General features: G+C 53.7%; 7 protein-coding genes across 7 annotated transcripts; 3 read left to right on the forward strand and 4 right to left on the reverse strand.

The window, feature by feature from the left end:
- Nucleotides 1-419: 419 nt before the first annotated feature.
- On the reverse strand, nt 420-1,358 carry BDP81DRAFT_451054 (NifU-like N terminal domain-containing protein; the record flags this gene model as incomplete). The annotated part of the gene is made up of 5 exons (XM_060592594.1): nt 420-557; nt 615-681; nt 737-856; nt 1,065-1,160; nt 1,219-1,358. The coding sequence occupies 5 exons, from the start codon at nt 1,356-1,358 to the stop codon at nt 420-422; spliced, it is 561 nt and encodes a 186-aa protein (XP_060443948.1).
- A 1,609-nt stretch (nt 1,359-2,967) lies between these two features.
- On the forward strand, nt 2,968-5,514 carry BDP81DRAFT_323375 (ubiquitin carboxyl-terminal hydrolase; the record flags this gene model as incomplete). Its single annotated transcript, XM_060584790.1, has 4 exons — nt 2,968-3,001; nt 3,075-3,142; nt 3,198-5,317; nt 5,376-5,514. 4 exons carry the CDS (start codon nt 2,968-2,970, stop codon nt 5,512-5,514), a joined length of 2,361 nt encoding a protein of 786 aa, XP_060443949.1.
- A 495-nt stretch (nt 5,515-6,009) lies between these two features.
- Nucleotides 6,010-7,341, reverse strand: BDP81DRAFT_352020 (mitotic spindle checkpoint component MAD2). The gene is made up of 5 exons (XM_060586224.1): nt 7,034-7,341; nt 6,931-6,956; nt 6,827-6,865; nt 6,733-6,761; nt 6,010-6,599 (listed from the first exon to the last, which is right to left on the reverse strand). Exons 1-5 carry the CDS (start codon nt 7,157-7,159, stop codon nt 6,058-6,060), a joined length of 762 nt encoding a protein of 253 aa, XP_060443950.1. The 5' UTR covers nt 7,160-7,341; the 3' UTR covers nt 6,010-6,057.
- Nucleotides 7,342-8,325: 984 nt separating this feature from the next.
- On the forward strand, nt 8,326-9,621 carry BDP81DRAFT_431367 (uncharacterized protein). The gene has a single exon (XM_060590673.1). The coding sequence runs from the start codon at nt 8,439-8,441 to the stop codon at nt 9,324-9,326; it is 888 nt and encodes a 295-aa protein (XP_060443951.1). The 5' UTR covers nt 8,326-8,438; the 3' UTR covers nt 9,327-9,621.
- Nucleotides 9,622-10,316: 695 nt separating this feature from the next.
- On the forward strand, nt 10,317-12,922 carry BDP81DRAFT_462353 (fungal-specific transcription factor domain-containing protein; the record flags this gene model as incomplete). The annotated part of the gene is made up of 5 exons (XM_060593883.1): nt 10,317-10,403; nt 10,498-11,236; nt 11,322-11,517; nt 11,570-12,065; nt 12,146-12,922. The coding sequence occupies 5 exons, from the start codon at nt 10,317-10,319 to the stop codon at nt 12,920-12,922; spliced, it is 2,295 nt and encodes a 764-aa protein (XP_060443952.1).
- A 591-nt stretch (nt 12,923-13,513) lies between these two features.
- Nucleotides 13,514-14,611, reverse strand: BDP81DRAFT_492099 (uncharacterized protein; the record flags this gene model as incomplete). Its single annotated transcript, XM_060595323.1, has 2 exons — nt 13,514-14,255; nt 14,378-14,611. The coding sequence occupies 2 exons, from the start codon at nt 14,609-14,611 to the stop codon at nt 13,641-13,643; spliced, it is 849 nt and encodes a 282-aa protein (XP_060443953.1). The 3' UTR covers nt 13,514-13,640.
- A 4,570-nt stretch (nt 14,612-19,181) lies between these two features.
- Nucleotides 19,182-21,114, reverse strand: BDP81DRAFT_482345 (FAD binding domain-containing protein; the record flags this gene model as incomplete). Its single annotated transcript, XM_060595000.1, has 1 exon — nt 19,182-21,114. The coding sequence occupies exon 1, from the start codon at nt 20,934-20,936 to the stop codon at nt 19,182-19,184; it is 1,755 nt and encodes a 584-aa protein (XP_060443954.1). The 5' UTR covers nt 20,937-21,114.
- Between the last annotated feature and the right edge of the window lie 241 nt (nt 21,115-21,355).

Here is a 21,355-nt window from a genome sequence, read left to right on the forward strand (position 1 = left end):
CGTTCTCTGGCATTTTCGTCTCTGTCGGGGTTGCTGATAAGCTGGCCACTAACTAAATGGTATTCTCAACACTGACGTACAACCCAACCCTGCCCTTAAAAAGCCTTCTGGTAAACATGAAAAAAAAAGGCCTGTTTCGCGGCAGCGTCGATACTTCGTGTAGCGACTGCGCGGTCGCTGTAGAGGAGCTCTCATCCCATACACGCCCTGCGAAAAACAAAGGATAGCCCTAATTTCCTTCCCAAACTCCGGATTTTGTTGAAAAAAAAAGTCGATGAACAAGACGACGATAAATCTCGTTTTGTTGGCAAATTCTGCTCTGCCGCCCTCTAGGCCTTCACCCGGGGACGTCCCCTCTTCACTCCCCCCCAACCGAACTCCAGTGACGTGTGACGAAAGAAAGGTATCGGTGGTGTTGTTTATGCGGAGGCGGAGGCGGCGGACTCGGCCTTGACCTCGGTGCCGGCCAGGTTGGTGGGCTTCGCGTTGGGGTTCTTGGTGTAGTAGTCGGAAATGGCGGCCTTGATGGCGTCCTCGGCAAGCATGCTACAGTGGAGCTGCGTTGTGTTAGTCACTGGGTGATGTTGCAAGAGTAGTGGCGCTCATTCACGTACCTTGACGGGGGGAAGCTTGAGCTCCTGGGCAATCTCGGTGTTCTTGACGCGGCCGGCCTGCTCCAAGCTGAACAGTATGTCAGTATCAGTGCGGTCAAAACGTCGAGGGCAAGGTCACTCACGTCATGCCCCGGACAAGCTCGGTGAGGTAGCTGGAGGAAGCGATGGCGGATCCGCAGCCGAAGGTCTTGAACTTGACGTCGGAGATGACGTTGGTCTTGGGGTCGACACGGATGTTGAGCCTTGAGAATTTGTCAGCGCTTGCAACTTGATGGCGAAAGGGCCTGGTTATCGGTGTCGCTGAGGAACATATGATATGCGTCAGGACGCAAGAGAATGGGGAGTGAGGCGGCGCATCTCGTGATCGAGACCCGAGTGCACGCTACCCCAACCCGAGCGTTCCAAACAATAATATTGTGGGATCGAGGGTATGAATCGAGGATGGCTTACTTCATGACATCGCCGCAAGCGGGCGCACCAACGAGACCTTGGCCGACGTCCTGGTCGCCCTTGGGCATGGAACCGACGTTACGGGGGCGGGAGTAGCTGTACACCTCAAGTTAGCCCTCTGTGTCTTCCAAATGAGATATCCGGGGTTGCATACTGGTCAAGGACCTTCTCATGGTATCCCCTCGTCGCACCGACAGCGACAGCAGGTGCAAGCTGACGGGCGGGCAGGGTGGAAGGGCGGACAGAGGTCGCAAGGACCCTGCGAGAGGCGACGCGGAGAGATCTGGAGAACATTTTGGTCGAGTTTCGGACTAGTGGGTTTTCAGAGAGGTGCAGGTCGATGAATATCGAACTTGGGCAGCTTAAATCGGTAGGAACGTAGTCGCGAGGGTCGATTTAGGTTATCGTTGATGAGTTGAGATGGCGATGGCGACAAAAAGTGGTCGATATAACAATTTGCGTTTGGCAAAGGATCGAGGTGTTGAGGGGGACAGATTTGGAGGGAGGCGAGGACTGAGCTGGGAGGATAAATGGAAAATGGAAATTATTAGACATGGCCTGCGGGACTTGTGACGGAGAACGATGACGATCTCGGGGGTAGCAGAAGCCGACGGGCCAATGGGAGCGTTCAATGACCATGCATTAAGTCATGGACAGTGGTCGGCCACTGCCTTCCACCCACCACCACCACCTACTAACCTACTTCGTATTTCAGCACGCAGTCGCAGCAGTAGAGGATGGCTCGGCGCCTCGGAGAAGACATTTTTTCATCCGCCTCCACAGCGCCGAGGGTTCCCAGCCTTCAATTCCAGCCAAAGCTGGAGGGCATTTCCTTCCATCTCCGGTCCAAGGTTCCCTTTTTAGTGCCTTTTTCAGAGTGTCAGAGTGTCAGAGCTGCAGACCAGCCCGTTATCTGATCCACTCTTTGTGGTTAGAGAGATATCCAATTGGTCGGGGTGATGCCGTGTTTCCTCGGCACAGCAAGAGCAGACTAGGTACTCCGTACACCCACGACTTTGGTCCTGCCGTCCATCGTCCACGTCGTTGACCTTGCCTTATCGGACCCATACAAATTGGCTATCAGATGCAGGTGACCAGCTGGCAAAGTGAGAATCCATCAATCCAACAGCTCTGCGTGCTCCAAGTGGGGATAAATGGGGGTTTCTTGACGGGGCTTGACGGGGCTTGACGGGGCGGCGAACAATTTGTCATGGTTATTCGCCGTTGTCGCCAGCGAAAGAGATTGAATCTGATTAGATACGCAAGCCACCTCGGTGCTCGCTGAACTTTGAGTCCTGACGCATTTGTGCATGTCCGCTTCCAATGGAAGCCTAAGTCCGGGGAAATCGCTTACGTACATTCGACCACTCAAAATGGCTCCGCATATGCATCTATATTGACCTCTTGCCACGGACATGCAAACAACCCTAAAAATGCTCTTATCCACCATATCGCTCGAAGCGTCCCCACTTCACTACGTAATCCTCAAAATGTGAGGTGCACGCCACACTGTGCCCCCCCTCCAAAGCTGAGCTAATGCCACCGACCACTGTCACACAAGCCCAGAGAAGCTGCCAAAGTAAGTTCAGGCACCAGGTCCCTGTAACTCCAACGCGGGGCACTCAGTCCACCCACCACCACTTTCTCCCATCTTCGCCTGCAACAAACAGCTTGAGCACGAGCACAGCCTTTCACCTCGTTGCTAAGCTCTTTCGCCTCCCGTTGGCTGCCTGTTTTGTCTCTTACACCGACTGCGAGGCTGAACACAACTCAGACTCAAAACGAACATACCCTCCGCGTCTTTTTCCCAACTCCTTACACCTCCGGATTCGCGGCCAACCCCACACAAGGTACCTCAGAGACGACAACCTCGACCTGGAAGCCTCCTTGTATCACTCCCACCATGGCGTGCCCGCATCTTGAGTCCATAGCTGCAGGTAATTACTACCCAGTCTATCTTACTCACCTTAGCTCTGTCCGACATCTTGACGCTGACTGAACCTTCCCCAGCGCTTCAGCCGCCTGCACCTCACAACTCGGTCTACCGGGAAGACTGCACCCAATGCTTCGATTCCATCGTGCGCCTCGCCCATGATCCGCTTGCTTCTGCTTTGTGCTGACTCCTCCAACCAGGACGACCCTGCCGGTGTCGATGTTTGCCTCCAGTGCTTCAACGGCGGTTGTGCTGGTGACCGCAACCATGCCCAGCTCCACCGACAGCTCTGGAGCCACCCGCTGGTTCTCAACATTCGTCGCACCCGCAAAGTCGTTGTTCGAGATGAACCACCCTTGAAGATGTCCAAGCTCGCCATCGCCGCCGAGACCGAGGCCGACCGATACGATACCACAACCACTGTCAAGTGCCTCGAATGCAACCAGGAGCTGGACAAGACAAGCGACAAGCTTGCCCCCATTGTGGACGGCATCATCAAGGCCAACACCTTCTCGAGGAAAGAGGAGGTCAAGGCGTGGGAGCAGGAGCTTACGAGCTGCGAGCACATTCTGCTCATGCAACAGACCGAATCACGAACCATCCAGTCTGGTGATCTCGGACACTGCTCCGCCTGTGATCTGCACGAGAACCTGTGGCTCTGCTTGGAATGTGGAAACCTGGGCTGTGGACGGAAGCAAATGGGAGGTGTCGACGGCAACTCTCACGCCCTTGCACATTCGGACCAGTCCGGCCACGGCGTTGCTGTCAAGCTGGGGTCCATCACCCCCGAGGGAACGGCCGACGTCTACTGCTACAAGTGCGATGAAGAGCGCATCGATGGCGATCTTGGCCAACACCTGGGACACTGGGGCATCAACTTGGCGAACCAACAAAAGACGGAAAAGAGCTTGACCGAGATGCAGATTGAACAGAACCTGCGCTGGGACTTTAGCATGACCACAGAAGATGGCAAGGAGCTTAAGCCTCTCTTTGGTGCTGGATTGACGGGCCTCAAGAACCTTGGCAACAGCTGCTACCTCGCCAGCATTGTCCAGTGTCTCTTTGACACCCCTGCTTTCAAGAATCGCTACTACTTGCCGAGCCGCGACCTTCCCAATGTTCAGGAGCCTGCGGCAGACCTGGAGACCCAGCTCCGCAAGGTTGCAGACGGCTTGCTCTCGGGTCGGTACTCGAAGCCCGACTCAGACGTGACTGCATCTGAGCACTCGCCCGAGATTTCGCACCAAAAGGGATTGGCCCCGGCCATGTTGAAGCACCTGATTGGAAGAGGTCACGAAGAGTTCTCGACTATGCGGCAGCAGGATGCTTTCGAGTTGCTGCAGCATATTTTCAAGCTTGTCACTCGGTCTCAGCATCCCTCCGATCTCGGCGACCCGACCCAGCCGTTCCGGTTCACTCTGGAGCAGCGGCTGCAGTGCCTGGGATGCAAGAAGGTGCGGTATTCGACTAACGAGCAGGACAACATCTTCATCGACGTTCCTCTGGAGAAGGAGCCCACTGTCGAGGGCGAGGAGACCAAGGCGGACGCCTACAAGGCCGTGACTCTCAAGCAGTGTCTCGACAACTTCACGGCCGAGGAGGTCGTCGAGCTGACTTGCTCCGCATGTGGCAGCAAGGATGGCTACACAAAGCGCTCCTTGTTCAAGACTCTTCCCGAGAACCTGGTCGTCAATGCCCGCAAGATGGCAGTCATCAACTGGGTCCCTGTCAAGCTTGACGTTCCCGTGATTGTCCCCGATGAGCCCTTCCTCCTCGACGACTACCTTTCCAAGGGCCTGCAGGCCTCCGAAGAGACTCTTCCCGATGAGCCCGAGGCCAGCGCTCCGGCTTTCGTTGCCAACCCGGAGGCTGTCAGCCAGCTGGAGGCTATGGGCTTCGGACGCAACCGCTGCGAACGGGCATTGCATGCCACCGGCAACTCCGACGCCAACGCTGCCATGGAATGGCTGTTTGGTCACATGGAGGACCCCGATATTGATGACCCGCTCGTTTTGAGCGGTGGCGGCGGTGCGGGAGCTGGGGGAGCATCAGCGGATCCGGAAAAGATTGAGATGCTCGGCGCCATGGGCTTCTCAGTACCCCAAGCGAAGAAGGCTCTGCGCGAGACTAGTGGTGACGTGGAGCGAGCTGTCGAGTGGCTCTTTAGCCATCCCGAGGACCAGGGCATCTTTGAAGACGAAGCCCCAGCCGCCGGAGCCGATCCCGCTGCTCCCAAGACGGACGCCGGCAGCGCCGCCACCCCTGCAAAGTACCAGCTCCAGTCTATTGCCTGCCACAAGGGCACAAGCATCCATGCTGGGTATGTTGATGATGGCCACCTTGAGACTGACTTTCAGAGTTTGCTAACAGTTTCACAGTCACTACGTCGCCTTTGTTCGCAAGGAAGTCAACAGCCAACCTACTTGGGTTCTCTTCAACGACGAAAAGGTTGTCGAGGCAGGCGAGATTGAGGAGATGAGAAAGTTTGCCTACGTCTACTTCTTCAAGCGTGTTTAGGTGGAAATTGGGCGTAACAAGAAAGGCGTTTCGGTTTCGGGGCAGGTGTGACGACGAAAAAATCAAGCCAGGTTCAATCGGTCCTGCGCAACTTCATGACGGCGGCGGTGGGAAAGGGCCACGGATGCATCTGATGGGATGGGGATGATTGCATTACAGCATGGGCGAGCGGCGGTTTACTGTGGGGATGAGAGACGAGACAATGCATAGTGAGAGTTTTAGAAAAAGGCAGACTTGAGGCTAGTTATTTAGCCGTCCATTGAGAAGATGAACTTTTCCAGAGATTGAGATCTGCCAGTTTTTTGTGTCTTTCTTCCATGGCAAGAAAATCCAGTGTCATCTTACCACAGATGACCGAGGATGCCACAAAAACGCCCCGACGCCGCACAAACATCATATTACATACACACAGATTTCCGTGGTGTGTTCTCCCACTTGATCCATGAACTTTTCATGACCTTTTCTCGTCCACCAAACAAAACAAAACCACAAATCCTACATCAAGCCAGCCGCCCACAACGAACCCCCCCACCCCCCAAATCCCTACTCCGCCAAGCGGTAGCTGACGAGGGTATCAACGCGGTGGTTGCTGGTGCTAAATCCACGCAGCTGTACGCGCTCGCCATTGACAATCTCCTTGGCGTCGCTGTCGCCCCACTCGACAGGCACCTCGGAGTCCGCATCCGCATAGACGAGGACATTGAACGTGCAGTCCCCGTTGAGCTGGGGGAGGAACGTGACGGAAGCGGTGATTTGGCGGAAGATGGCAGCGATTTCGGATTGGATTTCTTGTTCAGTCTTTTCGGGGGTGGCGTCTTCTGCGGTGGCGGGGGATGCGTTTTCTTGGTCTGTTGGTTTTGAGGAGGAGGTCTTGGAGGAGGACGAAGAAGAAGACGTCTTTGAGGATTTGGATTTGGAGGGGCGGCCAAAGATTTCGACGTCGAATTGCCAGCGTTCTACGTGTTCGCCCGTGTCCTTGTCTGTGATTACGATGACGAGCTTGGAGATTTTGCCGCGGAGCATCCAGCGGTCTAGTTGGGACATTATCTTTTTGATGTAGGCTCGGACTTGGTCGTCGGAGGAGACTGGAGGGAGAGGGTGGTGTTAGCTTGCTGGGGGGTCTTTGCTGGAGGTGTGGATGATGGGGAGATGGGGGAAATGACGAGATGGTTTATCGGCGGGATGGGGTCGGCGGGATGGGATGTGAGGAAGTCGAACCTAGCATGTTGAGACCATATTTCTTGACGCTGCGGAAGGCGTGGTCAGTCTTTGTCTGTCGCATGAAGGGGAAGGAATCCAATGATGAACGTACGCTGAGAAGTCTTCTGCTGGGTAGACACCTCGTTGGAAGCTATTGGAAGGATAGGTCAGTATTCGAGTCGGCGCATGTCGAGGGGACGGGACGAGGTTTCGTACAGGATGGTGTGTATCGAGTATTGGAACTGTTAGGTAAGGAGTTAGCTCGGGGCATCGGTCAAACTGACAATAACAACCAGAGAGTACGGAAAGAGAGACTGACGAATTCTGCCACGAGCTTTGCGCTTCCCTTGAGAGCGAGCTTGTGCACCTTGGACTTGTCCTCCTTGTCTGACTTGTCGGCCTTGCTAGCCTTGCTGGCTTTGGCGGGTTTGGCGTCGGGGGCCATCGTGATAGATCTCGGGGTATCAATTGGCGATGTCGATCGGTGGTGTCGGATATCGATATCGGTGTCGAGACGTCGGACGGAGGTGATGTTGGATCCGGGAGGCGGCGTTACCGGGGAGGAGGAGGACGACGACGGAGAGTTTGTTTACTTTCGGGGGCTGAGATTGAGATTTGGGATTGATTTTTGGGGGTTCGGTTGCGGGGTGATTTGGGTGCAGGCGGCGCTGGCTCGTCATTGCTCGCGGCTGATTGCCCCGCCGCCTGGGCCGTCAGGGGGTCGAAGCTCCCGGCAGTCCACCTGGGTACGTATATGTACTCCGTACCTTGACAAGGTGAACCCTTCACCTTACCTCACCTTAACTCACCTTGCCTCACCTTCCTTTACCTCATTTCAATACATCAACTTCACCTTCAACATCTTTAGCCTCAAACCTCGCATACATAGAGATACTTTTGGCTCCAGATTATCGAGTACAGTTTGTAAGTTTCAGGGTAGATGCGGAAAAATCACGGCCGAGTCTTCCTCCTGGTCTATTTACACCTCCATCGGAAGACACGATAACTCGCTGGGAGGGTTCTTGGTTCAACAAGGAATTACAATTGCAGGCTGCCAACCGGTACAAATGCTATTATTTCATTGCCAATTTGCTAGCTGACATCATCACATGTACGACCAAACAAGTTGCGGTAAATGCCATCTATCATCCTGCCATCAAGGTTCGAGAATGCAGCAAAGTGAAGAACACAACCATCTCTTGAGTCTGATTGTGGGAAGTTCCTTGACGATGGCGGCTGAGTATTTCCAGTAGAGACGCCTTATAACTAGAAAACAGAAATCGGTCAAGGTGAAAGGAGGCTACTTTACACTTATGCAGCGTTTGGCGTTCCTTTTTTGTTGATGCTTCCTCTTCTGATTCGTCACCATCAGGTCCGCCCATCTTTATTCCCCGCACATCAAAGACAATGTCTATTCTCATCGCACGCAACACTTCGCGACGATGATGAATCCAGACGAGAACACTCTCAAACCAGGCCATGACAAATCCCACTATGATTTCCAGCAGACTGTCCAAACCTTGGATCCGAAACATGTGCCTTCAGTAGAAAGCGGCGCTTCCCGCAGAAGGCTAATCATTGTGGGCGACGTTCACGGACGAGTATCACAGCTCGAAAGGCTCCTGCACAAGGTCAACTTCGATAAGGATGCGGGAGACCACCTCATCTTCACCGGCGACCTAGTCAACAAGGGCCCCGACAGCGCCGGCGTGGTGCAGCTCGCCATGGGCCTCGGCGCGAGCTGCGTCAGGGGCAACAATGAAGACCGCGTGCTGGCGGCGCGTGGGTTTATCGAGCGCGGCAGGGTTACTGGGCCTACGGGCGACGACGGGAAGATGTCTTTTGAAGACGGCAAGGAGAAGTTGCCAGCGGACATCCCGTACGCCGTGTCGAGCGACTACGTTACGGCGACGCAGCTTTCTGGGGAGCAGGTATCCTGGCTCGCGTCGCTGCCTCTCATCTTGCAAATCGGACCGTTCAAAGGCGCCAAGAGTCCTCCTTGGAACTCTGGGAGCGTGGTGGTTGCACATGGTGGTCTGGTACCGTTGCTGCCGATGGACGAGCAGGATCCTTGGGCTGTGATGAACATGCGCAGCCTGGTGTACCCGACCGACGGCGCTCACCCGGAGAATATTGTAGTGGCTCTTGCGAAGAGGATTAAGACGCGCTTGTGTCGACGTGCGGCATTCCAAGTCACAAAGGATGAGAGACTCGATGGCGAACTAGCACGAGTCTTGAGTCTATGGGATGGTAACGAGGTTTCAAAGATTGCGACAAATCAAGAGGGAGGGACCATCCCCATTGAACTCAAGGACGGAAAGCGCTGGAGAGAAGCTTGGAACGAGGCGCAGAATATGATTGAGGAACCAGAGGATCGCTCAGTTGCTGTGTACGGTCACGACGCCAAGGAAGGGCTGCAGGTGGAACCAGACGTGCAAGTACCGGAATCGCTCAAGGCGAAAGGGGTCCAAGGACCGTGGACTAGGTATGCCTTTGGGTTGGATTCTGGCTGTGCGTATGGCAAAGAGTTATCGGCGATGGTGATTGAGACGAGTCCGGATGGAAGTGATGTTATACATCGTATAGAACAGGTCAAGGGGGTTGAGGAATAAGACGTCGGCGGATCCGAAGATACCAAGGTGAAGCATGGGTTGTCACTTGTAAGTCAGATAGTTTCCCATGATGTGCCACCTATCCTTACTCAGGTATGTTCTGTTCCTTGCCTCAGAGTGTATACTATGGATACCAGTCCCAACCAATCAGGAGAGAATCGAGCCTGGCAGGGAAGAGTGATGTGGGTATGTAAGAATGGGCTGCACCGTCCAAGTTCGTGTGCCAGTCGTGCGGGATAGCAGCCGATGCTAAAAAGACATGCAAGGTTACTGAATCAGAGCCGAAGAAGCATACGGTTGAATATGAGATCTATCAAAGTTCTCACAAATATGCAAGGGTTAAAGGTGAGTAGTATTTGGGTAAGTACGTAAGGTGCATGTCTAGACCTACGAGTGACAAATCCTTCATCGGATATCATCTTGAGCTATCTAGTTAAGCACCGCATTGGTTGCCCGCTAAACACGCCTCACGCTATACAATGTTTCTGCGTTGGCAAAGCTGTAAGCACAGTCAGCAAAAGACATCCCTGGGATAAATGCATCAGCTAGAGGAGTGCCATGATTACTTCATGGCATATGGTAATGGACCTGCGTGTAATCTAATACTCATCGTCAAAGTCGCAGACAAGCCAGGCACAGACAAGCCGGATGAAACTGGTCCCTCATTGACTACCTCGACGCAACCTTTACACGTCTTGGCCGGGCGTTGTTTCTTCTTGGCACGGGCGAGGTGAGTGGTGAGTTTGGCTTGGCTTGGGCCTAGCGAGGATGCGGTCGAGGTAACAAAGTAAAAGCGACTGACACCCGCCGGAAATACCGGAAGCCTCGGCATCGCCGGCTCCATCACCCAACGTCATTCTGCCCACTGCTCTTGTACAATACACTCTTCTCACCCCCCTTGTATTTCTTAACTGCGCCCATTCGAAAGGGAAAACACCATTGCAGCTATTTTGCTCGGGAAAGTCGGCTTTCGCGCGCCTCTGCAAGAGAATGTCAGATACCGCCGACGATGAACCCGTATACAAGCGTAAGCGGGTCGCAAAGGCCTGCCAGACCTGCCGATCCATGAAATCCAAAGTGAGATTAGACAATCCAAGTCCCTTATACCCTTTCTTTACACACTGCAATAAGACCTACTTGTTTATTACAGCTTACTCATACATATCGATAGTGTGACGGAAAACAGCCAAAGTGTGGTAGATGCGTCGGGTACGGCTATGAATGCGTCTACTCCGTAGGAAGACCGCGTCGTCGACGGGAAAAGGCCACCGGGAACGGAGATGCCGGCACAGAGGGCACCCCGGCCGGCCCTGGCTCCGGCGCTCACACGTATGTCGGCCTCCGGACTGCCGTAGATCAGTATGAGGCTCTGGCGCAGAGCCTCATCGCGCAGCTACCCTCGGCGCAACAGCAGCAAGACGCTCAGGCGCAACTCAACGCCATCAAGTCGCAAGTTGACCAGGCCATTAATAAGGCGACGTCGGCAGAGACACCGGCTTACTCGCCGGACGTAGACCGCGGACAGCAAAACCACCACGACTACCAACCTTCGCCGACACCCTCGCTCAAGCCTAGCCAGAGGTACTTGGGCGAGGTCAGCGACGTCCACTTCTTCAACGTGATCAAGCGCATCCTGCAGACCAAAGACGCTCCCGGCGGCGGGGCAGACCACGACTTTGACAGCTACGAACAGGACGGCGATGCGCTGCTTGCCGGCGCAGCCGCGGGAGGGAGGCTGGTGGAGCTGCCCGGTCCCGAAAAGGAGCGCAAGTTCACCGGCGTGTACTTTGCGACCATTCACCTCGCGTACCCTTTCATACCGCAGTCTACCTTTTCGAAGCTGTGCGACAGGATAGGGGGCGCGCCCAACGGCGGTGATCGTCTGGGGGGCACGGAGTCTGCTCTTTATTGTAAGTGTGAACCCGAGCACGGCTTATCATCAGCTTCCTGCAAGTCTTGGGGTTATAGAATGAGACAGACTAACGTGACCCACAGATGTCATCTGCGCCATTGGTTCATATTATACGTCTTTTCTGGAGAAGAACTCGGATACCCGCCATTTCCACGGCGTCTACTTCCAGCGCGCCCTGGCCCTCGCCGCGTCCACGGCATCATCGGATCGGTCAATTAACCAGGTCTCACTACTTCTGACGCAATGTTTCTACTATCTCGCTGTATCCCGTACAGACAGGTTCGTTAACAATGCCCCAGCATGTCTCAAAGCACACTTCTGACACTCACAGCTGCTGGATGACCCTGGGCCAAGCCGTCCGGATCGCCCAAGGTATCGGCCTACACGTCGAAAAGGACAAGAACAACCCCCGACACACGGTGGAAACCGAGACGCGTCGCCGGGTTTGGTACTCCATCTACGTCCTGGACCGTCTCCTCTCCCTCCAGCTAGGCCGTCCTGCGGCCGTACACGAGGACGACTTCAACGTACCGCTCCCTTCACGGCGCGCCGACTCGGAGATTGACTGGGAGGCAAGCCACATGGAGCCGCCGGTCGAGGAGACGTCAGGCGGGGACTACTTCCTCGCCGTCATCGGCTTCTCGCAGATTCTGGGCCGCGCGCTGCGGGATGTCTTTGGGCCGAAGCACTCGCAGCTTACCTCTGATGGTGCCCTCAGGACGAGGGAACTTGATCGCCAGCTTGTGGACTGGAAGTCGAGGCTCCCGCGACGGTTGCGATTTGATCTGGGGCACGCTTTTGACCAGAACTTTGCGTTCAAGAGACAGGTATGTTTCCTAGGATGCGAACTAGGCTTTCGTCTTGAGTAATCATGTGTGAACACAAACGCAGAGCTGACAAACACCAGCGGAACATACTCGCAGTTAAATTCCACCACCTCCGGGCCCTTCTCCACCGGCCATACCTATGCTACCCCCTCCTCCGCGGCCTCGACGACACCTCTTCCACACTCTCCCAGGTAGACTGGAACCTCGTTAGCATATCAGAAAAGACTTGCGTCGCCGAGGCGCGGGAGACGGCGCGGCTGCTGCACGGCGTCTCGAGCGAAAAGGACCTGGTCCACGACTTCCCCTGGTGGCAGATGATTTCGTGTCTCCTGTGCGCGAGCTCCATCTTGCTGATTTCGAGTACGTTTACACAGCCCATGGCGGAGGACGAGGCCGTATTCGACACCGAGGGCCTGTCGGACGACGCGGAGACGTGTCTCAAGATGTTTGAGGCGCTGAGCTGCAACTCGTCGAGCGCCAAGAGCGCGCGGGACATGTTGAAGGGGCTTAAAGAGTGCGGCGTCGACTGGAAGAGCAAGAACCCGCCCCGGCCGGCGGTGTTCGCTGAGATGCCGCTGCAGCAACAACAGCAGCAGCAGCAGCAACATCATCAGCATAATCATGTGTCAAACAGCTCCTTGCAGGCGCAACACCAGGCGCAGCAGGCGATGCTGTCGCCGGTGGATATGGGCGCGTTGAGCGGGATGCCGGACTCTGCTACCGCGCAGGATATCGGCATGCTCGGTATGGGTGTCGCTCCGCTGGCGCCCGGTCAGTGGCCGGCGGAGATTGTGGACTCGATGGCGTGGTCTGCGCAGTTCTTTGATGCCATTCAGGGGTATGGGAATGGCGAGTGAGGGGCATATCTCGGTGGGAGTAATGTTGTAATAACATAATGATGTATGTTGGTCGCCATGTACAAAAGTCATGTATACATTAGTCAACGACAGCATTTTGAGATTTCCAGCAAATCGAATTCGAAATCTCGTACCGAACACCAATATCTGTTGTCGAAGCTAGCAGTAGGCTTCTGTAGACAATCAATTCTGTGGTGGTCACTCGTAACAAGCACCCTAGTGCTCGGCAAGTTATCAGCATCAAGTTGTTGACTTTACCAGGATGAAGTACTCATTTCCCGCCAAGTCTCACCAGTGGATCCAACTCAATGACTGCTTGTGGAATTGTTTCGTGAGCAGGCTTTGCGATTCATAAAGGCCTCAGAGGCAGCCTGCTAGGCACAAGCACAAGGCAATGCAAGATACAGCGGGTAAGCCGGTCTGGATTTGAGTATCTATTTACATGCTTCGTAACGAGTGATTCAACATTACAATCTTGGCATCTTTCTTGTATGGGCCCTTAATGGGTCGTTCCTCCACAGGAGGAACTTTGGACATGTGTCATTGCTCTTTGCCTTTATTGCCAATATGCAGGAAGTCACATCACAAGGCCACTTTTTGATAATTACTACAGAGATAGGGCTAAATTTCCAAGCCATCATGTTTGTATCAAACGGGATGCAGAATGAATTGAACAAGTCTCGAGAGGAAGCTTTTAACCAATCCTAACAAAGAGCAACTACAAATGATCAGTCTCAAGGCCGAATCTCGGCTTCTGGATCCCTTCGCCCGGCCCATCCCTGGGAACACCGCTCAAGTTCCGAGTATGCAGCCCAATCTCAAACTCCATCTTGTCCGTATCCTTCTTCGTCCAGCCCTCAACCGGTATATGCGTTCTAACCTCCAAATGGTTCTGGCAATTCTTGCACCCAGATACGTGCCATCGACTCAACACAGCCTCCGTCCCAACCAGCACCTTTTCTCCGCTCTTCAACGTGGCCCAGGCGGAAACGACAAAGGACCCTCCAATGGCGATGGCGGCGCGGTTGATACCGCTGACGGTCAACACGGGACTCGGACCATGAGGCTCGCCGACCCGCGCCGGCGGGTCAGGAAAGTCGTAGGCGTAGCCCAACTCGGCAATGTTGACCACATCCCTGGACGTCATTGCCTTGTCCGCGCCGTGAGGGTTCCTGAACGGGTCGAGCGGGCTGTCGAGGGTGAGCCAGGTGCCGCCAGCCACGCCGGGGCGTCGGGCCCTGGTTGTCGACGGAGTTGGTGCCGGGGTAGCCCTGGATGATCTCGAGCGAGTGCTCCTTATTGTGTTTCTTCTGCCAGCGCCAGAATATGAGGTCTATGAAGCAGTGGTGGAAAGTAAAAGATTGGATCAAAGGCGGCCGTGTCGTTCTCTCCCATGTCGCCGTTTGCGTCACCGATTTGGTCAAAGTTGTGCTTGGGGATGTCGAAACCACTGACGGCCAAGTGAATCAAGTTGTGGGGGGACTCGAGAGGTGTGACGGATTTGAACCCAGTCTCCTGAAGGCCGTCGTCGTTCCATTGCTGGGCGGAAGTCATGTTGGAGAAGACGGTGTAATTGGGGGCGTCGAGACAGTGGTCGAACTTATCCTTGACACCGGCGTGAACCTTTTTGCCGTCGCTGTTCCGGAAGGACGACTTGTTGAGCCACGTGGTGATGTTGTCGTTGAGCATTTGGTTCGTCGCCGCGTCTCCTCTTTCCCGCAGCGAATTATTGTGTACCCATGTCTTGTTCTTGTCTTTCTTCGTGCCCACAAGACCCGAGAAGGGGTAGCGAACGGTCTCATAGCCTACAGGCTTGGTGTAGTTGGCATCCGGGATAGGCTGGAGCCGGTCCGTGATTCTGGCCTGGAATGTGTACGAGAACAGTGGGTTGGGAAACTCCTCGAGAGTACCTTCGTACTTATACGTTTTTTGCAAGAAGATGGAAGGGAGGCCGTGCTCTAGAGTGCGATGATGAAGAAGGAGTTGGGGTCATCAGGGGGAAGCTGTTGGATGCCGCGGAATGCCCTGACGAGGTCGTCCAGCTCCTTTGCGGAAAGGGTGCGGATGTTTCCTTTCTTGTGATGGTTTCTCCCATTTTGTGACTTTATAGATGATGTGTCAGGAGAATTAGATGCAAAAAGGTAAGGAAGAGATTTAAATAGTGGAATTCTGATAGTAAAAGGAGTCTGATACTTATATAGATATTTACTTATACAGGCGAGCCTTCAATCTCCATGTCGAGGCTACTTGTACCTCTAGAGATGGTTTTGGCCATCTTCGTTCAACTCGCTGAATCCAAAATGCCCCCATGATCCAGCTATGACAGGTGCTATTCGAATTCACTACAGACTATACGTTGGCTGGATGCCATAGTTGATGTTTCCCCGCATCCTTGATGAAGCTTAATCGACGCATCTGGCTACCCGGCTCGCGTGGCTGAAAGCTGAAGCTCTGAGACAGAAAGCTGAGGGAATGTCTCATTGTTGACAAGCTTTCACTGGCCCGTTCCGACTGCCGCTGCCTTCCGCTGTCTTTAGCACTCTTCAAACATAGCGGTCCGACCTTCAGCGTGCTGAAAACGGCGCGTCAATAATCTAAGTACGATACTAGATGCTAAAGCTCCAGAGTCGACCTCGATATCTTCCACCTTTATCAGAAATGGCGAGTCCAGATAGGCGTCAGAAATGTTCTATTTCTACTTAAACCTATATTCAAGGTGTTTTTTACCGTACCTGTTAAGAAGCTAGGTGATCATTCGTATTCTCGAAATGTTTGAATCACGAAATGCTTGCGAATTGACACATGACCATGAAGTTTATTGCCGAGTACAAGAAAGAACACATCTCGTGGTACTTTCCCCAACCTGTTACTTTCATTTTGTGTGCCACTAAACCCATCTTGTTTCGCCCATTTCTGCTGTAATAGACCATTTGGGCTTCCAAAACAGTCGAAGTTCCAATGTCCCTCTAAACAGTTATCTGACTTTGACTGAGAACACGACGGCTCACGTTGAACCCGAAGCCCGCGAGAAAGTACTGGGGGCTTCCTCAGTCGATGAGGACACAAGCTCCGTCGACCGAGTAGCTGTCGGTGGTACCAAACTTGAATGATCCGAAAAGAGTGACTGAGAAGTAGATGTCATACTTCCTCGACGTGTAACGCTAACGGGGGTTGTAGAACTCAAGGGTGACGCCCCATACATGGGCGTTAGTGCCCTGGAAGCCGCTCTACTAGCTACTTTGATGCGCCTCTTCTCTTCCCGTCTTACTTTTCCCACCTCCGAATGAAGTTTGATCACTTTAGTATTGCTAGCGCCATCTTTCTTGGCCTGTGTTTCTACTTCCTGGATCTGCTCTGTACGTACAGTATCATTTCATCGATCAGCAATTTTCTCTTTCGGATTAAGAGTCAGGGACATACCTCTTGTAAGCAACTGTCTGATTAGAAGGACAGGCTCCGAGATTTGGTGGCGTGTCAGATCATTGAAAATCCACGTCTGACCAAGAATGACATCGCAAGGTATTTGGCTCGGGTCGTGGACCAAGAAGTCGTCAGTTTTGCTGAGGGCTTGATTCGTTGAGAACCATGTAATTGAAGCCTTCCCGAGTGGCTTGAATGGGCGGGACTCTCCACCTGCCCCGGTGAAATTACCCAGGTCCTCAGCGGCCTCGTAAGATATACCGGCTTTTCTTCACACCTCGGAACTGATCCAATTCGGCCGGCTTCCCGTGCCCAATTTGACACGAACCTGGACATCTTCCGCACCCGAGACAGGAATGACGAAGGGCAGTGACATGGGGTCCTTCCTGAATTCTCGCGGGCTTCCAAATGTGATCTTAAGCACATCCCGTATAGTCTCTATGTTTTTCGCCCTCTCTTCGCTTGACGAGTTGGGGTTCATCTCATCCCATCTTTTCAGTTAGTTGCCTTCGCAAGTTCTTCTTCCTCATTCGCACCGAATTTGATCCTCTTCTCTATCAATTGTATGGTATCCCACGCTGCCTTACTCCCCACCGCTGTCTGACCGGACAGCTCGAAGACGGTGTTTAGACGGTCTTGGATCTGACGCAAAGTCAACCTGCGAGGCTATGTTAGTTGATATTCACCGTGTTATGTATTCCAACTCACTCACGTATGCTCGAAATTGCTAAGCAGTTGCAGTGAGGATTCAATCTTGTCTGCGATTCTCATCAGACGTTCAGCATTATCCTTCGATTTGAACATGCCAGCAAGATATTATTCGTCTTTGAGCTTGTGTGTCACACGTTCGACCTCCCAAACAGCTTCTGTAACCTGTGACCGGATCCTGGATGTTATATGACCAGCGTTATCGCTTGCCAATGTCGACTTTTCAGTGCCGGACCCCACGTATAAATCAAGAATAATTCCTACGGAGCACATTAATCTATCCAAAGCCGCGAGGAACTCCAAATTCTTTCCACCTATTTCAAAGCCTTTGACCGTCTTCATCGCCACTTCTGAGAGCTGAATGAAGGCAGCAAGACTGGCCACTACGCCAAAATCTTCCATCTTGATGGAGATAACGTAGTAATAATGCCTAGGAGAGATTGTAATTAATAGGTGAGCAGCGTAACACGAGTCTCAGGCCCAAATCTGGGCTATTGTAGAACTCATTGACTGTGAGGAAAGTTGTCATCTCGAAGATGATCGCGAACCCCGCATGGAGGAGTGATTGGGTCGATTACCACGTGATCCTCGAACCGCAAAGCTGTAAATTTGTTTAACATGATTGGGCATACATGCAGGATGAAATGCATCTGGATATCACTTAAATGCGGGGTCGGGTCAGATTCGAAGCCTACCGTCAGTCTATCCCGCAAGGCCTTGTCCTGGATTATGTGGGCTTGCTAAAGTTCTCTGTGGCTCATCCCAAGACCTGATCTACTCGAGTCACACGCACACTCCCTCCTCAAAGCAAGATGATGGACACTCCCGCATACGATACAGACGTACGTAGTTCAGGAGTGGACAATGGAAACTCAGTCAATTTGCCGGGCGTCGGATACGGAAGGCTTGCGAAGTTCCTCGCTAGTTCTCATGAGAATGCCATATTTCGCAAATTTGAGCAGCTGAACACAATGACCCTACCCCGACTTCAAGCTGAACTTCAATCCATGGAGCAAGAACTCGAAGAGATCCAGCAAGAAGACCAAGAGTCGGGTGACCCAGAACGGAGCTCATACGGAGTCGGTTTCCGCTCTATGAGAGAGAGAACGCTTTAGACGGAGATTCAGAACAGCTGGAACTGCTAGAGAAGATCGGGCGAACGCTCAATGATTATAGTATGTGCGGCAAATTTCTACTACTCGACCTTTCATGTTGCTAATCTTGGAGCTTGGATTTGAGACCAAGCTTTGCAGAACATCACATTCTTGCACCAGGCATCTCCGCCCCTTGATATTGATATCAAAAGTCTTAGGCTCTGGCTGGGAAGAGAAAATGTGGGCCAGGGAGACAGGTTTCTGAGCCAGGCCGGGATCGAAGGCACTGTGTGGGACGAGGAGCATTGAGGAGACTTGCTCACGGTTGGAGGACCGTCGACAGGGTCAGACAGACTCGGCAGGTTCATCGACGATAAAGCCCTGAGCTTCTATCACTCTACTGTAGGGCATCGTAGCAAGGTATCTTAGACCGGTCATGGGAACTGTGATAGCTAGAGCTGACAATGTTTTAGGACGGAAACAAAGTTGGAGCTGGACGGGATCCGGCATTAAGACGGAAGAAAGGTTCAAAGAGCCGGCGATATTGTTGTGGGTGCCCTATCGGCTGCATTTCCCACGGTCGCAATTCTTGTCCTGTACTTTGTGCAGAACATGATACACCGTATTGGACTTGTCATTGTCTTCGCTTTTATCTTTTCCGTGGCTTTTGCCATGATGACGGGAGCCAAAAAGGCGGAAGGAAGTCTTCGCGGCAACGGCAGCCTTCGCAGCTGTTGAAGTTGTATACATCGGAAGTGTGGCCTCGGGCGATCCGATTTGTGTCTGTTCCTCGGATCAAGCATAGATAATATAATCTATGTAACGATTGAAGGAGCTTACTTTGCGGGGTGGATATCAAATCCAATGCTTACAGTGAAGGAGCGATTCCATGTTTTATGCCGGTTACAACCAATGAGTATATCAAGTCATTTATAATTATATTGCAAAGCCTCTGTATCAAACCGTCCTCCTCAACCTCTTCAATCCTTGAACTGTGAACCGCCTTCTTCCTCAAGCCGCTCCAAACCTTTAAGCCCTCACCGCACCGCAAACGAAACCCGCTCAAAAGCCTCCGCAAACACCTCATCACCATCATCCTCCCTTCCACCAACCCTCCAAGCAATAAACCCATCAGGCCTCACCAACACAGCCCCCTCCCTCCCAACCCCAAACGTTTCCTCACACCTCTCGCCGTCCCTCTCATCAGCCTCCACGACCTCCTCCCCAATATGAACAAACTCACACCCAGCACCAACAGCAGCAGTCTCCCATCCCCCATCCCTCGAGAGCAAAACCCACCCACGCCCAAACAACTCCAAACTCGAAATCTCCCTCCCATCCCTCCTCCTCATCACCAAGTGAGGCGCCCTCGTCCCAGGCTGCCCCTTCCACTCATCAGGCCTCAACGCATCAGGCAACGCCTCCCCCGTCCCCAGATCCACCCCCCTCGACCGATAAATCTGCCCCAGCTCCATAGCAACATCATCAATCACCTCAACCCCCTTCCCCTCCCCTCCCTCCCCATCCTTACCCCGAACATACGCCTTATAATCATCCCTCGCAAAGAGCTGATCATGCCTAACCAGCGCAACAGGCCTCCTCTCCTCATCATACGTCCCCAAAATCCCCTCGTCCGCCACGCCCCCCCTCACAGCAGCAATCTTCCACGCCAAATTATGCGCGTCCGCGAACCCCGTGTTGGCGCCGTACCCGCCACGGTTAGGCGGCAACGTATGCGCCGCGTCCCCCGCAAGAAACACCCTCCCCGCCGAAAACCTCTCCGCGATCCGCGCGCTCATCTCCCAGAACCCAATCGTCACGAGCTCGATATCCCCGTCCCGGGTCGCGTCCTCGCCGAGACCGAGGGCTTTGCGGATGAGGTCCTTTTGTGCGCGGGCGTCCATTTTGCCGCTGTTGCCGTTGCTGACATTGATTGTATCGTCACCGTCGTTCGTGGCGGTGACAGTCTCCTCGGCAGCATTCCACATCAACGCCCACCTCCCATCGTGATAACTCACCAAAAACGCCTCAAACCCGTCCTCGCGCCCCTCAATCGAGAACTGCACGAACCCCCGCTCCAAAAACCTCTCAATCGGCGCACAGCGGAACATGACGCTGCATAAACTCCGTAAATGGCCCACGCCCGTCGTCCCGATCCCCAGACCCTCGCGAAAGACGCTTTTCGCGCCGTCGCAGGCGACGATGTACGATCCCTCGACGGTGACTTCCTCCCCTGATTCTCTGTGGATAGCCGTGATGCGTACGCCGTCCGTGGATTGGCTCCAGGAGGTCATCTTCCACCCGAGTCTGAGATCCGCGCCCAACTCGACGGCGCGTTTGCGGAGGATGGGTTCAAGCCTGTCCTGGGCTATCGCCGTGCCCATGACAGGAGCGTAAACTTTACCACCTTTCTGCGGTGGAGGGCCAGCGGGACCAGAACCAGGCTTCTTGGACCCATTCTCGCCCTTTGGACCACCGTTCTCCATCTTGGCATTATTATTCCAGAGCTGCTCATCAGCCCACTCCCCCGCCAGACTCTTCACCTTCACCCGACGAGGCTTTCCCCCCGGCGGACCGGACCCAACTTTTAACTGATCGGGAGAGATGCCAACAGTCTGCAGGAGTTCCAGCGTGCGCGAGGTATATCCGATGGCGCGTGGGTGCGGAGAGCTAGAGGTGTGGCGCTCGAATAGGATGACGGGGACGTCGCGGGCGGAGAGGAAGAGCGCGCTGGCGAGGCCTACCAGGCTGCCGCCTATGATTATTACGGGCGTTTGGTTTTGCGTCGTCATTATGTGCGAGTTTGGTGTTGGTGGTTGGTTGGTTGGTTGGTACGCTTGATGTGACGAGACGTGTAAGTCAACAAAGGAGTCAAGAAGAAAAAAAAGTAAGTCTTAGGACTGAAGGTTAGATTGGATGAAAAGTGTAGTGTGGTTCGCACGTCCTTCCGAATATGTCGCAGATGAATGAATGAGGTCTTTATACATTTGCAATCCCGTAGTTGTGACGACATCGACGGCGTCGACGGCGTCGACGGCGGTGGTTTGCAAGCTCCGCACTTGCCCGGCCCCGGTGGTCCTGGCGTGGCCGGATACGTAGCCACCGCCCCACACCGGTCATCTCGGGTACCAAAGTAGCGCTCGGTCCCGAGTGTCCGTCACTAGTCTTCACCATCCACACGAAAACCACCAAGTAGTCGGGACCGCTTAAG

The sequence above is a fragment of the Colletotrichum phormii genome, assembly GCF_030913505.1.
Source record: "Colletotrichum phormii strain CBS 102054 chromosome Unknown BDP81scaffold_13, whole genome shotgun sequence".
NCBI classification, from domain to species: domain Eukaryota; kingdom Fungi; phylum Ascomycota; class Sordariomycetes; order Glomerellales; family Glomerellaceae; genus Colletotrichum; species Colletotrichum phormii.

What these genes read in the sequence shown, in the direction of transcription:
- BDP81DRAFT_352020 (XM_060586224.1), bottom strand. Translation starts at nt 7,159, where the DNA reads ATGGCCCCCGACGCCAAACCCGCCAAAGCCAGCAAGGCTAGCAAGGCC. An exon ending in TACTCGATACACACCATCCT is followed by an intron (nt 6,866 to 6,930) that starts GTACGAAACCTC and finishes TCCTTCCAATAG; the next exon opens with CTTCCAACGAGGTGTCTACC. An exon ending in CCAGCAGAAGACTTCTCAGC is followed by an intron (nt 6,762 to 6,826) that starts GTACGTTCATCA and finishes CGCCTTCCGCAG; the next exon opens with CGTCAAGAAATATGGTCTCA.
- BDP81DRAFT_431367 (XM_060590673.1), top strand. Translation starts at nt 8,439, where the DNA reads ATGGGCCTCGGCGCGAGCTGCGTCAGGGGCAACAATGAAGACCGCGTG.